Consider the following 17,680-nt stretch of genomic DNA (forward strand, 5'->3'; position numbering starts at 1 on the left):
TTATTAAAGATTCTTTATTCCTTTCACTACTTTGATCCAGTAAATATCTGAGGGTACTCTAAGTACTTCCTCAAATCATCTAATTTTACAAATTTTCTGGAAGAAAAAATAGGACTTAAAAATTAAGTTGTAACGCACATGAACTGTATGAAGCTGCTGGGCAGAAGCCCTCCCTCTGCACATCCGTGGTGAGGAGCTCAGCCCCCATCTCCCTCTGCACACATGGGCGTGTGACCATGGTGAGGAACTCAGCCCCCGTCTCCCTCTGCACACACGGGCATGTGCCCACGGTGAGGAGCTCAGCCCCGTCTCCCTCTGCACACACGGGCGTGTGACCACGGTGAGGAGCTCAGGTCCCCTACCCCCGCAACCCCCCACCCCTGTCTCCCTGTTCTTGTGATAATCGTGATGTTACTTAGAGAATATATAGAAAGTACTTAGAATACCATCTACAATCCCATAATGCAGGATTTGGATTTTTGTTTAGTATACCTAAACACACACACACACACACACACACACACACACACACAATTATAGCAATAGCACAGTAGTTAAAAACATAATTTTTGGAATTGGAAAAACTAATTTTAATCCATATTCCGCTACAAACTGTATGCCATCTAAAGCACGTCTGCAGGCTCTCTAAGCCCCGGTGTCCTAACTTCTACACCAGGGTGGTAGTGCCATACTGGGGCTACTATAGAATTAATTTTGCAATGTGAGCAAATACTTCCAGAGTACCAGATACACGACAAAGGATAGCTTTTGAATTTTCACTCAAAGACAAAAATATAATACTTTTAAATGTTTCACTTTGGGGATATCTATATACAATAGAAGAACAATACTTTAATGCTAATATTACAAGGTACTATATACGTTGTACATAATATATACCTTATATAATATACTTTATATATACCTTGTATATACCCTGTATAATATACAAGGTACTATAATAATTTATATTAAAGAAACTGATAAAATGTGTGTGTTTAGGGGGTGTTACACTAGCAACAACAGGATGAAAGGCTAAGGCCCGAGTTCAGTCCTCGATGCAATGTAAAAACCATACATTAACCATAAGGTCTCTGTGCCTTGTAAAGTTGCAGGTGTAGATTATGAAAACATAATTTAAGACTCCCAAAGACAAGAGGCTAAAGATCTCAAGTCTGTACTAATGCTCAGGCTCCTGTTTTCCCTCAGAAACACAACACAGAAGCCTAGCTAACGCTACAGTCTAGTTTAGTGATCTGCTAAAAAGTTCATGTTGCCCTAGAATAGTAAAAATGGAGTGTAAGTATCTAAATAAAGAAGGCATCCCACATTCCCTGTAAATTTCTGACTTAAACTTTGAAAGTCCTGGATGCCCTCAGCTTCCTGAAAGCCGTGGTACTTTCAAGGAAGGTTTCTGTGCAGCATACAGAACTTCCATGGCATTAGACCCTACCTTGAGGACTGACAGGACAGCCCAACTTCCCAAGCCTGAAAATGCAGTAATGTCAAAAGTCAAGTGAATAAAAACAGCAAAGATTTTTTAAAGAAATCAGCTGAGAGCAAAGGTGTTCTTGCTAGTCTGAGTAAACCAGCAGCAGCAATCAACTCCAGAAAGGTGCAAGTTAAGAAAGGAAAAGGAAACACAGACTAGCCGCAACTTCTAATATGAATACATAATTTCTGCAAGACAGAGTTACAAGCATCTTTATACTAGAAAGTCATTCAGTGGCCATCACATTTCTCTAACACTCATTTCTCTGTTAATGAACTACAAACACCACTTACCTCCCTCTTTTTAGCTTCATTTGTGCTATACTTTGGAAAGAGGTAGGAAAAGATATTTCCACAGCAGCAGGCAACGTGTACCAGGGGACCTTCTTTTCCTAAACTCAAACCTGAAGCCACAGCCAGCACTAATGTGATGGTTTTAATCATTAAAGTCCATTTTCCCAAGTAACCTCTGATGATGAATCCACTCAAAATAGTTTTAATCTACAAAGGAATGAGGAAGGCAATTAAATCTCCCTTAGGAAACCTGAGAACTTAACTTTGCTGAGTCTCATGTTTCACTCACCAAACAATCTACCAAACTTTGGCAAACTATAAAACAATTCATAATTTTTAAAACAAATTTTATTTTACCATATATGATAAATCTATATCATATAATTAAATATGCAACCAAAGATAAGGGATGATTTTATCCCAGGAACAAATAAAAATACAGGGTCATGGTAAAATAAATGTAGGGCCATAGTGATATATAATCAATTTAAAGGTGAATTTTGAAATTTTCTGTTGTAGGAATAAGCACCAAGCATTTAGCTACATTTCAGTCTGTCAGGAATAAAGACATACTTTTCTTACCACACTGAAACTGTATGGAATTCTTACTGATACCACGGACAATGAGCGGCAACTGATAACGATTGCAGGTATTGATTCCTTTCTAAAGATAGCTTTACCTACACAGCTTCACTATAATTTATTTTTAAAAAATACGTTAGGGGGCTGGAGAGATGTCTGCTCTTCCAGAGGTCCTGAGTTCAATTCCCAACAACCACATGGTAGCTCACAAGTATCTGTAATCAGATCTGTTGCCCTCTTCTGGCCTGTAGGCATACATGCAGGCAGAATGCTGTATATATAATAAATCCATTTTAAAAAATGTTAGAAAGAACCCTAATTTTTAAAAAGTAAAAAATACAACTAAATGAGTTCACGCCTAAATGTTATTCTCTTTTAAATTACTATGCATGAAACAAACAAACAAACATTTATCCTACTGATCTACTGCGGTTAATTTTTTCCTTAGAATATAAAATAACCAAGTTTGTAAGTCATTAGCTTATTTATTCTAGTCAATAATCTTAGAAAGAAAACAATATATCAGAGTCAAACAGCAAAACATCAACCAAGCCATCAAAGAATTTTTGGCAACAAAACATTTCTGTTCTGAAGTTTTTGTTTTAAATTTAATTTTCGTACTCATGGGCTATGTATTAGTGGTGAGAAGGAGAGAGAGGGAGAGAGAGAGAGAGAGAGAGAGAGAGAGAGAGAGAGAGAGAGAGAGAGAGAGAGAGAGAGAGAGAGAGAGAGAAACTGATGATCTAATTGAACCATCATCTCTCTAGCCCCCAGACTGTATGTTTTAAATTTTCTTTTTCATGTAAAAAAAAAAATTTTAAAAGTACAGTTCCTAAAAATAAAAAGTAGCATACAATTATCATTCAATGAATATTATATGGCTTACCTCTGGAATTCCAGAGCCACAGGCATACGGAGCAAATACTTTCACCAAGGAAACTGCAAGAAAGGCAAAACTCAAAGCCCAAAAAATGTACATGATGTAGTTCATGATATAAGACCCAGGACCCTAAAAAGCAAAAACAGCTCAGAGTGTGAATGTGATCTACGGTGCACCACTAAATCAAGCGCCTGACACATAAGAACTTATCATCCTTACCATTACTATTATTCATACTGTTTTTCATACTGTTATTCGTACTTTTAGATTTGCAATTCAGATATATATGTTGCCCAGACTGAGTTCAAACTTCTAAGCTCAAGAAATCTCTTACCTCAACTTCCCAAGTAGCTGTGAGTACAAAATCACATGCCACCCCCCCCACACACATACACACACACACACACACACACACACACACACACACACACGTCTGGGCAAAAGGTCTAAAAGCCTCTTAGTTTATTTCCACTATAATAAAAGTTCTATGTGAACAAGGTATTTAAGCAGAATCCAGAAGCTAACCACTGTACATACTAAGAAACCTTATTTCCACTTAGTCAATTTACACATACACACACACACACACACACACACACACACACACACACACACAACAATAAGAAAAAGAGACTATCAATTTAAGAGTAAGACAGCACAGGAGGAGTTGGAAGGAAGGTCCTGGGAGGGGACAGAGGGAGGAAAGGGAAGAGGGAAAGGATGCAATTCTATTTTAATTAAATTAAAAATGTATAAATTTCTTTAAAGTATCTCAACTTAGAAGCTGATTTCGTAAATTATAAAATATCTTATACTTCCACAATTCATATTTCACCAACATTAGTGACATAATGTATGAATCCACAGTAATAACTTTCTATCAACTTTTGCACAGCTCCTGTTGCAGGACCCCAGCCATGACACCTGTGATTAGGCGGTAGGCACCACAAAGGCTGCTGGAGTCCGACTGCACTTGCTCTCACTGTGTCTATCTTCCATTCCTCCGATCCACAAGTTTGCTTCCTTTCCTTTAGTGCAGGGAACAATCACCTAATGTAACGGATTCTGTAACTAAAGAAATGGCCATCCTTATGCATAGCAGAGACTAACTCCAGCCAAGACTTACCTCTGCTTGACCTATGATTAACTCTGCCCATGTTTTCCACTGTGGACATTTATCCCTCTCTTCAAACGTTGTCTCATTGGAGCCCCAACAACACTGTTCATGGTTGTACCACAATGCACTGAGGCAGATGCCCTCCTTCAGGTCAGTCATCCAGTCAGCAGCAATGTCTATCAATCCAGCTAGTGCCCCTATAGGAAGGCAATGGAAATGGTCCAAGAGAGTTGAAACTACCTAGTTAAGGATTAATGAAAAGCAAAAAACATCCTATAGATAAAGGGTCAGAGAGGAACTGTTATCTAAGTACTTGGTATTCTTTGTTTGGAATTTCTGTGTTGGAAACCAACTCACAATATTATAATTAATCAAAACTTAAAAAAAAGAAAAAGTTATTTTAAGAGTTCTAAAATACTCATGACAACTCTGTCAACTAAAATCAGGACGTTTAATTAGCATGTTTCCATCTAGTCAGAAGACTTGGGACAGAGCTCATTCAAATGGAGCTTGTAGAAAGTCATGGTGGCACACACCTTTAATCTCCGCACTTGGGAGGGAGAGAAGGTAGCTCTCTGTGAGCTTGAGGCCAGCCTTTGTCTATATATCATGTTCCAGTATACCCAGAGTTACATATTGAGATTGTAATAGAACAAAATGTTCATTAAATTAAGGAAGTTCATATCATTCACTGAATTATTCATTATAAGTTTTATAATTTTCTCAAGAGAAAGCTATACATATAAAGATTATCTTATTGACAGAATACTGAAAAGATATAAAGTTATGATCAAATCTAGATCATTCTTACCACAAGAAATCAATAGGTCACAGAGACAGAGCACAAAATTCTTAATGTATGCCACTTATCAATACTTCTCTCTGTTCTCCACAAATACCTTGCTTTTTCCTGTTTTCTGTCTTGCCTGATGGAGGCGGAGAGGGATTCTACTACCCATAGTGGGACTCCCACTGCCAGCTGCTAGTAGTTCAACTCCTCCCTGTAGGGACTTGACAGCCACAGTGGACAGTGCAGGACTAAAGAACAGACCGTTTCCTGAGACACCTATGCTTCGAGGTCGTGGGCCGGCGCTGAGCTCCTCCCTGCTTTAGTCCTTCATCCGCACTACGGTGTGCAGTGCTCGTGATGGGGCTGCATGGGGCTCAGACACACGCAGAGCTGCTAGGGGGTGCATGATGGCGAGGGTAAGCTACCAGTTACACTACGCACAAGCTGGTTCATTCGAACCATTGTCACATCTGCAGACAGAAGCTAGAAAGACCAGCCAAATTGATAAAACAAAGTGCCCTAGCCAATTAGATTTAGAAGCCTGTCTCCTCGTCTCATATTTACTTAATTTCCAAGAGACATAAACACTCTAAAAAATTCTAATGTACCTAAAAGGGGGGAGGGGGTTATCCAGTTAACTTAAAAGCAAAACCGAGCAAGATAAACCAAAAGGTTTACCTTAACCTTTTCCTTACCTGACGCCAGTCCTGTCAATGTAACTACAAGCCAGCCTGACCAGGCATCATAGAGACTTTTTGTCATTTCCCATGCTGATTCTTTTTTTTTACTGTTGATCTGAAATTACAAATATGTTTCATTTCTTAAACTGTAGTTCTACAATGCTTGACTCTACTTAATTTTCTCAAGTCTCATAACACAGAAAGTACCTTGTAAACTAAAGAATCGCAAAGCAAATTTGGGATAAAAATCACTCTGTAAGACAGCTGTAACTAAAAGCCAGAGGACACGCACCAAGCAGAGATTTATCTGTATTTTAAATAACAATCTCTGGATTTGACTGTGAGGGCCTGTAGGCCACATGGAAGTCTAATCATGACTGTTTCAAACCTTATCTGTTACACACAGATAGTTTACACATTACAAGTTAGATAATATAGCTGTAAATGTCTGGCTTCAGTACTTTAGTAACATATAATTGTGTTTAAAAGTTAAAATACATTAAATGAAAACTGCTCAAAAATATAATACACGAGTCACATGGGCAAAAACACTCCTCCCCCAAGTCACAGAACTGTGAAAACAAAGGTGTAGTGCTCAAATCCTACTTGTAACAGCCAAACACTTCCCAGGCAAGCCAGAAGAAAGCTGTCTTCAACTGACTGGATACAATTAAGAGATTAACAAGAAGGAAACAGGTTTGATACAATTCCGAATAGCAGGGCATGCTTGTCTCCCTAAGAACTCATTTCTAAACCCATCCCTAACTAGCTGCTTTGGTCTTGCTCACAGCTTAGCTTAAGAAGCTCTGTTGTCCATCTAGGCCCACAATGCTCAATTAGCCTACAGAAAAGTACAGCTAGAATTCAATGAGCTGATCTATTTCCAGTGGATCATCTACTCAAAAGCCACAAGGACAGGTTAAAAAGACACAGTAACATCTAAGGTGAATGAGAAAATCATATCCCTTTCAAATAGAAGCATCCAAACATAGATAAGCACTTTTTAGAATGTCTTACAAATGGTCAGTAAATTTCACTTTGCTTTTCCTTGATAAGAAATAAGCATATTTTTAAAAGATAATATTAAGTCATCTCAGACATTCTCTGCCATTCTTCTTGCTCTTCTGTTCGTACACAGCTCTTGCTAGTGCATTTAGTACAGAAACACTGTGTGTAAGATAGTGTTTATTCATCACCAAGCTACAAAATTATAGATATCATCTAAATGTTTACCAATACAGTATTTAAATAAGCTGCATTGCTTTCTTTAAAAAAAAACAACAAAAACAAAACAAAAAAAAACAAAACAAAACAAAACAATCCACTGGACCTGTCACTTTTTAAAGCAAATTAAAAGCAAAGTTTTTCTTACAGTGGTAATTTCCTGATACTTGTACTATGATATTATCTCATAAAAAGTATCAATATGAGCTAAAAATAGTTCTCAAAGAAAACTCCACAGACAACCTGGAAGGCCCATGGCACCCCCTGAAGCTCTGCAAGAGAAACTATTTCCAGCTTAATAAGACGTAATAAGACTTAATAATGCCTTGAGTTAATAAGACGTAATAATGCCTTGAGTTAATAAGACGTAATAATGCCTTGAGTTAAACTCCAGGACAAAACCCAACCAACCAACCAACCAACCAACCAACCAACCACTGTCTACATCTGACAATCCACATAGATCAGCAAACTAGGATTTTCTAAATGATAATTTCATGTTAATAACATGTATTCTCAGCTGGGCAGTGCTGGCGCACGCCTTTAATCCCAGCACTTGGGAGGCAGGCGGATTTCTGAGTTCGAGGCCAGCCTACGAGGCCTGGTCTACAAAATGAGTTCCAGGACAGCCAGGGCTACACAGAGAAACCCTGCCTTGAAAAATACCAAAAACAAAAACAAAAACAACAACATGTATTCTCAAAGTTCAAGGTGAAAACAATGGATTTTAATTTAATAAAGCTGGCATTAAGACAGTTCAAAATGCATATAGCTAATCTTTTACACACTACTACAATGAAAAGCAGATATGAGCATCCACCAGTCTTTTATTAAGTAAGGCAATCATGAAGACTTAAAAAAAAATACTGCAAATACTTTTTAATTTTGGAAAATGTATTATTTTTATATAATATTAGTTATATTTAAAATAGTGGGTTTATAATTATAATTTTAAGTGAATTATTATTTTTAAATATTTTAAAGCTTAACACTTAACAAGAAAATATTAACTCATATAAACAAGTTTCTTGAGATTTCTCTGTACTTTTTCTAGTTCAGAGAGCATTTGATTACAAAAACAAATGGGTCACTGATTACAAAAAACGAGTGAACCACTGGGTTGGAGCAGAGGCCATGTGCTTCTCTTCAGTTGCACCCTCGGGTCAAGAGCAGCTCCACAATCCGTGCTTTTCACACACAGCACAATGTGCTGCAAGCTCAGGCGTCACATAAAAACAGACATCAACCCAAAGGTTACAACTAATTTTTGAAAACTTATTTTGCAAGTAAATTTCAAATACTATGAATAAACAAATGGGTAAATAAATATGAGGCTTTGGAAATTTTGAATTTTTAGAGAAATTTTTTATTTATTTTTGAAAAAGCACATTTTAGATTATACCAGTGTGCGTTCACTATACTGTGGAGTCTGGGGTTGGGGTTCTTCCGTCTTGAGATAAGGTCTTGTTCTTTAGCTTACACTGGGTTCCTGTGCCTCCGCCTCTTGACTGCTGGAATTACAGACACTATGCTTCAATTTTCTTTCTGGTTTCCATTTGAGGGGAAAAAATGGCTTATTATGCACACTAAAAATTTTATCCAGGACACTTGAGAAATATATATCTCAGCATTTATTACTGGTAAATGTTAAGTGATGTTTTTTCTGGCCCATCAATCTTTCTTCCGCACTAGACTTAGCAGCAACGTTCTTTCTGCATCAGCTGCTGAGACGCTGGAAGCTCCTTGGTGACCTTATTGAGCCTGGGGGGTCTCTACCCAAGTCCTATGCTGCACTTCTCCCTTTCTATCCTAATGTGTCTAACTGTATTTATTTTTGTTGCTGTTGTTTTTAAACTACCTCAAACCCTATACAGAAGAACACAGAATACAAAGGAACCAAAAGAGGGAGCATCAAGACAAAGCAGAGAAAATATATCACATGTCAAAATATATTTGAATGTATAACATTTTAGTGGCTTGCAATCATTGGCAGAAATACAACTGTAAATGATCCATCTTGCAGTATTTTTATAAAATACTGAAAATACTCACCCGTCTGTGCCTTTCTCTGTCCTTACACTTCTCTCGCACCCAGTCAATAGTATGGAAATCATCGTATGTACCGACACCTGGGATAGGTTCATCCAAAAGATCCAGCAAGTGTGTAGAGCTATTAATGCTGCCTCCATTGGTCATTGTATAATGAGTTCCTGCAGCACACAATAAAGTCTATTTTATACGCTAACAGTGAGTTTTGGAACATCTTTAAATATTGTTAAGTTGCAAATGTCATCACAATCACTGAAAAGTAGAGGAAACACTGATTATCCAAAATTAGAAATAAGGCAAAAATAATATTCATGGCCTCACAAAGTTTTATTAGCAACCAGCCTAATGGTCACCTGATATTCTGGCCAAGAGAATTTTGTATGAATTACTACCATTTACCATTGGTAACAAAATAGACTCCATAAAGTTAGAAGACAACTTCTAAAGACTGATAAACTGAAAATGATTTTCATCTAGTAAAATGTAAGTTGTTGCTCTCTAGTAAGAAAGATAACTCTCGGAATTGTAAACTTTGTTGTTGTTGTTTGTTGTTTTATGTCTTAAAACAATTCTCTTGGCTTCACAGACTGCATACATTCTGCCTTACAGGTTCTCCTCTGAATCAGCTTCATCAGCAAGCTGGTTCCTTGCTCAGGGTTAAATAAATCTTTGACACATATATACTACATATTTTATATAATTAAACAAACTGAAAGAAGGTCCTGGAATGCTAAAAGACAACTGGGGAATTGAAGAAATACAGCCAGCTTTTAATTATAAGTTCAATCTAACACATGAAATGCAAATTTTGGGTACGTAAATGCACTGAGCTCTTAGTTTTATAAAAAGAGGCCTTGACAAAAAGTCTATTTGTTAAATCTAAACTCTTTGGGAAAAGAAAGCCATCATATCTAATATACACTGTGGTAGTCGGAATGTAAATGCTTCTATAGGTCCGCAGGCTTAGTCCCCATCAAAACCATTTGGAAGGATTAGGAGGTGTGTCCTTGTTGGAGTAGGTGTGTCCTTGTTGGCATAGGCTGTGTCCTTGTTGGAGATATGTCTGCGGGTGGGCTTAGAGATTTCCAAAGCCCATCCAAGCCCAGTGTCTCTCTGTGCATCTGTCTCTCCTTCCTTTCCACCCTCTGTGTCTCTCCCAACTGTGACTATTACCTATAGAAATCTCAGCTATTGCTCCAGTGCCATGCCTGTCTGCTTCCCACCATAATGGCCCTAACCCTATGAAACTTTAAGCAAACCCCCAATTAAATGCTTCTTTTAAAAATAAGAGTTGCCATGGCGTCTCTTCAGAGCAATAGAACAGAAACTAATGCATACATATAAATGATCTCAAACCTGCAAGTTCACTAGTAAGAATTTTTTTTTTAAGATTCTCTCCATATAATCTTTGAACAAATCAAAATTGAACATAGTGTGGGTAGAATTACTAAAACGTGTTATAGAAAACAAAAACATATAGATGCTAAAATATTTATAATCTGATACAAAAATCAGCTAACAGCTAGAGAGGGCAAGCATTTTAGACATGAAAGCCAATTCTGCCACTCTACTACAAAATAAGGTACAGAAATACATTACTGGATAGATATGAAAGCACTCTAACAAAAGTTCTAAAACCAGGTAAAATCTTGCCTTTTGAAAAACAAAAGAAAAGGGGCTGGAGAGATGGCTCAGCATTAAGAGCACTGTCTGCTCTTCCAGGTCTTGAATTCCATTCCCAGCACCCCATGGCAGCGCATGGCCATCTGTAATGTGATCTGAGGCCTTCTTCTGGCTTGCAGGTATACATGTAAATAAAGCAAGCACTCATACATAAAATAAATAAATCTAAATCAAAATAAAACAGAAAAATAAAGAGACGAAGGTAAGAGCTGTCATGTGGACAAAGTTTTCCAACCCTTGATTACAGGCTTTGTGCCAAAAATAAATTTAAAGTAAATAAAAAAAAATATAAAAATGAGACCTATTTTTCCCCCGATTTTTAAGGACTAAGCAAATTTCTTAGATGACCTTTGCTTTGCTGTCTTTCTGTTTTAAATGGACTCATTTTATGTAGATAAAGAAATAATTGCAAATATAACATCAAAAAAGCTATCATGTGGCAAGGTCAGAAGCAGAAGTCTTCCCTAGAGAGTAAGGCACCTCAGGATGTCAGGACGATGTTCCCTACTGGAACATAAACTGGAAATGAAGGAAGTAGGAGCAACAAGGAGCTTCCATGCCAACCCAGAAACTTCAGCACTGCTAAGACACAAGCTAATGAAATATATTGGGTTACAAACTGTTTCCTCATAATTCAAATGCCTAGAAACAAGGTATGAAAATGTGAGTGTCTATTTCCTTTTCCTTAACAGGATTCTCTCAACTCCCTATTGAAATACATTTGAATGTTACCCTAGGAAGGTATAACCATCTACAAAGAGAATAGTATATCGTCAGTATTCTGGCTGAAGTGTTCTAGGAATAAATAATTTAGAGGTATTGGCTGAGAGTTTAAAGACACAATCCCCGCATTCTAATGTTTACATTCATTACATAACACACATTTATACTATATTTAAAGCTTTAAACACATTTTCAAAAAGAAAATATCATTTAATAAATTATAAAGGCATTTATGTTATCTTTACAAATGTAAGAACATGTACGTGCTTTCTTTATGGTAACATTAAAACACTGCTCTCTATATGGTAACATTAAAACTGGTATTTGGAGTGTCAAGAACCCCGGTGTCTTTATGGAATGTTGCACCGTTCTTTGTGGTTTTTATGGCAAAATCTTGTGAGATACTCTCACAAGAACAAACCAAATACACCCAAGTAAAGGAAGTCCTGGAAAAGAGTTGTTTTATTCCTCAGACTGTTGAAATTAGCTAGACGTGGTGGCATATGCATTCACTCTCAGCACTAGGAAGGCAGAGACAGTTGGATCTCTATGAGTTTGAGGCCGGCCTGGCTGGTCTTAATAGTAAGTTCCAGGGCAGACAGGATACACAGAACTTGTCTAAAACATCTCCAAAATGTTAAAATTATAAAAAATATAGAATGAGCAATGAACTGTCCTGAATTAAAAGAGACATGACATCTAACTACAAGATGTGCTTTAGGATTAATCATGGACAACTGGCCTTACTGACCCAGACTGCCAATCCACATCAAGAAATAATGCTGGACCACTATCAATTCTTGTTTCCTCATAATTCAAATGCCTAGAAACAAGGTATGAAAATGTGAGTGTCTATGTCCTTTTCCTTAACAGGATTCTCTCAACTACCTATTGAAATACATTTGAATGTTACCCTAGGAAGGTATAACACACCTACAAAGAGAATAGTATATCAATGTCAGTATTCTGGCTGAAGTGTTCCAGGAATAAATAATTTAGAGGTATAATTTTTAAATAAATTTTTATTTAGAGGTATGATTTTTAAAAATCATAATATAATTATATACAGATACACTTCTTATTTGAGAAAGACGTACTTTTTCTGAATTTTACTCTTAACAATTAAAAATATAGTATATTCATACGTGCATTATCTACAGAAAATGTCGCATTTTACCTGGAATATTTAATACAAAGGCAATGAACAAAAGACAGAATAAACTAATGTGGTAAACTACTAATATTTCAGGAATTCAGATGAAGTATGGAGGACTCTGTATTAATTTTTACTTCTATAAGTCTGAAAATTGGTTTCTTCAATGCTGAGGACCATTAAAACTATATCCTCAGTCCTGAAATTATTATAAAGAATTAACTACAGGGATAAAGGTGGCTCATTCAGTAAACTGCTTGCTATAGAACCATGAAAAAAACCTGGGTTCAGATCTTAGAACTTTCATAAAAATCCAGGTGCAGCCATGAAATATTAGGGGAGCACAGAAGAGGATCTCTGGGGCTTACGGCTAGTCCTTCTACCCAATTAGAAAAAGGGAAAAGGAAAAGGAAGAGAAGGGGGACTAGAGAAAGGGTGCATCTTCCAAAGGACCCAAGTTCCATTCCCAGGAAAAAAGATCTGCAACTCTAGATCTATAGGATCCAATTCCCCTTTTTGATATGCAAGGAGGCTGAGTGACTGAGAAAGACCACCATGCATCAACCTCTGGCTTCCACATGCAGTTGCCACACACACCCATACCCACACCCACACCCACACCACATCTCTCACAGGCACAAGTCAAATACTAAAGGCTCTAGAGGTTCTAGTTGTTAGCATTCTGTCTAAACTCCACCCCACAATTACCTGGCAACAGCCAGGTGCCTTGCCCACTATAAAAGGGACTGCTCGCTCCCTCCTCCCTCTCTTGCTACCTTTCTCCCTATTCCCTGCCTCCCTCTCTCCACGTGGTCATGACCAGCCTCTACTTCTCTACTCTCTTTCTCTGCCTCTATTACCCTCTTAACTCCCCTCCCCATGCCCTGAAAAAACTATTCTATACTATACTGTCCTGTGGTTGGTCCCTCAGGAGGAAAGAGTGCCTTGGTATGGGCCCACCAAGACATCCCCTCCCCCACACCTCACCACACCCCCCATAAATCAAATTCTTATAGCTCTTCATCTATTTATTTATTTTTTATTTTATTTTATTTTATTTTTATTTATTTATTTATTTATTTATTTATTTATTTTTTTTTTTTTTTGGTTTTTCGAGACAGGGTTTCTCTGTGTAGCCCTGGCTGTCCTGGAACTCACTCTGTAGACCAGGCTGGCCTTGAACCCAGAAATACACCTGCCTCTGCCTCCCAAGTGCTTGGATTAAAGCCATGCGCCACCACCGCCCGGCTTCTCTTCATCTTTTTATAAATATATCATTAGTACTATTGTTACCTGCCTTGCTGTTACCTGAACTGAGCTAAAGAACTACAGACTTCTGATTTTACTACTTTTCTATGCAAAACTCAGAACTTGTGTACCCTTCAACATACATGTACAATAAGACATTACCAGAACCACAAAAAGCATTTCTAGACTATCTGTATCATAAAGATACATGTGCATAACATCTGTTTCTCCTATACAATTGTGAACTGAGAAGCAGAAAAGATCACTATTCTTTATGAAATAGGAAAACAAGAGCACAACAAACATTTATATTCATCCTTCATATATCTTGAATTTGGTGACTCTGAAGTGATTGTAAGACCCCCCCAAAAAACAAGGGTGCCCCAGCACCCCATGCCCTGGAAGGCAACACCCAAATCACTCTCGAGAAATGATCTCGATGTAATAACATGAGAATTTCCTTATTTCAGAATTCTGGATTCCACAGCCGTACACCGCGCAGGGTTAGAGGGCTGTGCCAAATTGCAACAGCTTTTATAAGTTTACGGCAAAGCCCGAGAATCACAAACCAATCATTTCTTAGCATGGAGCCCGCAAAATGTGAACCAATTGATTTGTACCACTCCATAGTTTTTAGGCCAATCAGTTTAAATTATCGGAGCCCGTGCTCAGTGGACCAATTAGTTTTCTATTTTCTTGAATGTCCATAGCTGCCATGAAAAGTTTACAGAAGCAAGATAAGCTTAGCCCATTTCCAGTTACCTTATGGGGCCAGGATCACCTATTCAAGGCCTTTCTGCTAGTTCTAAACAAAGGGCAGGCTCTGGAATGTGACCTTTTACCTAGTTTCTAACAAAGCGAGATAGCATTTTAAACTTCTGACTTCTTGAGGTCATTAGAGTTAGGCTGTATTATTTTCTATCCTTTCATGATTAGCCTATGGAAACCATTCCAACATGTCAATTCACAAAACAATGCAGCAAATAAAGATTTCTGAAAACCAAAAATTTTCAAGAATTTTAAATACTTATGTTAGTATGGAATGTCTGTAAATGGCTTTATATACTTTGTTCCAAACAACACACAAAAACTAAAAAAGAGGAAAAGGCAGAAGTTCCAGTCTTCTCTAACCTATCACAGAGATGCACATACATGCAGATGGACTAACTTTAAACGTATATTTTGTAACTTTAATAACAGTCGTCAAGTGTCTCAAATACATCTCTGTATACAGTTCATAGCACGTAGATATGTATAAGGATTCAGACACATATGCAAAAATGAGATAAACTGAAATCAATTACATGTATATTAAATTTTTTAGTAAGCAACAGATTAATCAACTTTACCCTTCAACGTCTTAAAGTAAACAAGTTTTAATTATTACGCAAACACAAATTGAAGTTCTCTTAACATGTAGGATAAACTTTTGTACTAAAACAATATTTCAAGAATTGGTTAATGCAGAAATTATAATATGGTTTTTCTAAAACTGATATATGCAAGTAAGCTTTGGAAAATAAAGGCCTTCAGGGATAAAACAAAGGCCTCAGACCACTGCTTCCTGGATTATCATGCCTCCTTTGCTGTCAGCTTGTCTCTCACAATAGTTTAATAACCTAAACAGACAGGATGTCATTTCAAATGCAAATGCTGCTCTCATTTGCTTATCTGTAGAGACAGTAATGACAACATTGCGACTACCTTTGGGAACCAAGAATTAAATTCCTTGACCTTATTATTTCTTTATCCTGCCCACAAACTTCCCCTGACCATCAAATATAAGCATTAAAGAGTGGAACATAAAATGTCAGTATTGTTGGAGCTAGAGAGATGGCTCAGCAGTGAAAAGCACTCGCTAGTCTTACAGAGAACCCAGGTTCACTTCCAAGCACCAACATGAGAACTCACAACCATCTATAACTCCAGGTCCAGGCTTTATGATGGTCTCCTCTGGACTCCACAGGCATTGCACACATGTGATGTACAGCCATACATACATGCAAAACACACATATAAAATAAGGATAAATAATCCAGAATTCTGAAACCCATGCAAAAGAGAAAATCACAAAAGCAAATACTTTTGAGCACAAGAGATGATTTTCTAGATTTTAAAAGTCTGTAAGGAAAGGGGCTTAGAATTTCTGGAAGAAACCATAGAAACCCTGTTTTGCAATATTCTTTGAGATATGCTGTACAAAAACTAGAATAGAACCAAGTAAAGAAGAAAGTTACAGACTAAAGATACACTTCAATCTTTTCCATTTCCTGGATGTGAAATACACAGACTAGACTTACTCATAAGCTGGCCATATTTGTTTAGATAATGAGCTTTTCATTCACACTTTATTAAAGTCACGTCATTAAATGTACACACATCATAGGCCGGGCAGTGGTGGCGCATGCCTTTAAACCCAGCACTTGGGAGGCAGAGGCAGGCGGATCTCTGAGTTTGAGGCCAGCCTGGTCTACAGCCAGGGCTACACAGAGAAACCCTGTCTCGAAAAACCAAAAAGGAAAAAAAAAAATGTACACACATCACTTTGATGAATATTTAATATATTTTCTATGATACACTATAACTTAAAAATTTACATCACTTGACCATTGCAAACATCTGAATTATATATTTTTTTAGTCATCTTTTACTTGTCCCATTTTTCAAAGTCTACTACCAAATATTCATTATTAATAATCAGGAATATCTCCAAACTTAAAATGATTAAATAATAAAGTAATTTATCCTCATCAAAGGGGTATTATTATGCAAAAGGTCCATATTGATTTTGCCCACTTAATATCCCTTTACTTCTGGCAACACGTCTCAAGCTTTTTATTAAAAACCTGCTACCCTATGCAGTAGGAAGTCTTGATGAGATCTATCAGATACATGCCTCAGCCAAGAAAAAGAAGCGTATGAGGCTGGAGGCCAGGCACCAGGCACCAGGCACCAGGCACTGGATTTGAACTCTCTGAGCGAGAGAAAGGAGGGAGAGAAAAGAGGGAGAAAGGAAGAGGAGGGAGAGAGGGAAGAAGGGAGGGTCTACAACGAAAATCCCTGCTGAATATATCAATTTCAAACACACAAATACAACAAGTGAACCCTACTCATTTGAACAGCCAGGAAAAGGATGCTGCTGCTGCTGCTGCAGATGCTGCTCCCCCAGAGAGTCTGGACAAATGTCGATCTTTAGGGGAGCCTGGAAAAGAACGCCCATGGCCTCAATGCACTTTGGGGTTAGAAGGTTCGGAAATCAAATTCTAGATCTGCTACCTATTAGCTTTGTGATTCAGCGCATATTACTTACTGACGTTTTAGCCCTAAGTCCATTTTGTCAGCTCCTCTTAGCTTAGAAGCAAAGAAGTAATGAGAAAGCTTAATATTGACAGGTAAGAGGAAATAGAATACCTACAAACTTTAATCTATTTAAATATTTTGTATCTAAGACTTAATCAAAGGTTTTTTTTTTGTTTTTGTTTTTTTTTTTTTTTTTTTTTTTAGTTTTTTCGAGATAGAGTGTAGCCCTGGCTGTCCTGGAAATCACTCTGTAGACCATGCTGGCCTCGAACTCAGAAATCCGCCTGCCTCTGCCTCCCATGCGCTGGGATTAAAGTTGTGCGCCACCACCGCCTGGCTTCATCAAACTTATTATATTATGATATTCATCTGTGATCAAATCATTTAGTATTAGTCTTAACCCAAAACATGGACAATATGCAAAAGAGAATAGAAAAAAAGGTATCTTCTTTATTTAGACAAGAAG

The 17,680-nt window shown here is 37.4% G+C and overlaps 2 protein-coding genes across 14 annotated transcripts in view; one reads left to right on the forward strand and one right to left on the reverse strand.

Annotated features, from left to right (window-relative positions):
* Nek1 (NIMA related kinase 1) overlaps nt 1-17,680 on the forward strand; it is a 328,855-nt gene that overhangs the window by 154,311 nt on the left and 156,864 nt on the right. The gene's annotated exons all lie outside the window — the stretch shown is intronic.
* Nucleotides 1-17,680, reverse strand: part of Clcn3 (chloride voltage-gated channel 3) — a 70,810-nt gene that overhangs the window by 21,894 nt on the left and 31,236 nt on the right. For all 13 annotated transcript variants that reach the window (XR_007974151.1, XR_007974150.1, XR_007974148.1 and 10 more), the window contains 5 exons: nt 9,111-9,268; nt 5,850-5,949; nt 4,374-4,561; nt 3,254-3,376; nt 1,786-1,992 (listed from right to left, as the gene is read on the reverse strand). Coding sequence is in view for 8 of the 13 variants with exons in the window: in XM_052162467.1 (XP_052018427.1) it covers nt 1,786-1,992; nt 3,254-3,376; nt 4,374-4,561; nt 5,850-5,949; nt 9,111-9,268 (776 nt within the window). In the remaining 5 variants the exon portion in view is untranslated. The remainder of the gene's footprint in view (nt 1-1,785; nt 1,993-3,253; nt 3,377-4,373; nt 4,562-5,849; nt 5,950-9,110; nt 9,269-17,680) is intronic.

This window comes from Apodemus sylvaticus, chromosome 18 (assembly GCF_947179515.1).
Source record: "Apodemus sylvaticus chromosome 18, mApoSyl1.1, whole genome shotgun sequence".
Lineage (NCBI taxonomy): Eukaryota > Metazoa > Chordata > Mammalia > Rodentia > Muridae > Apodemus > Apodemus sylvaticus.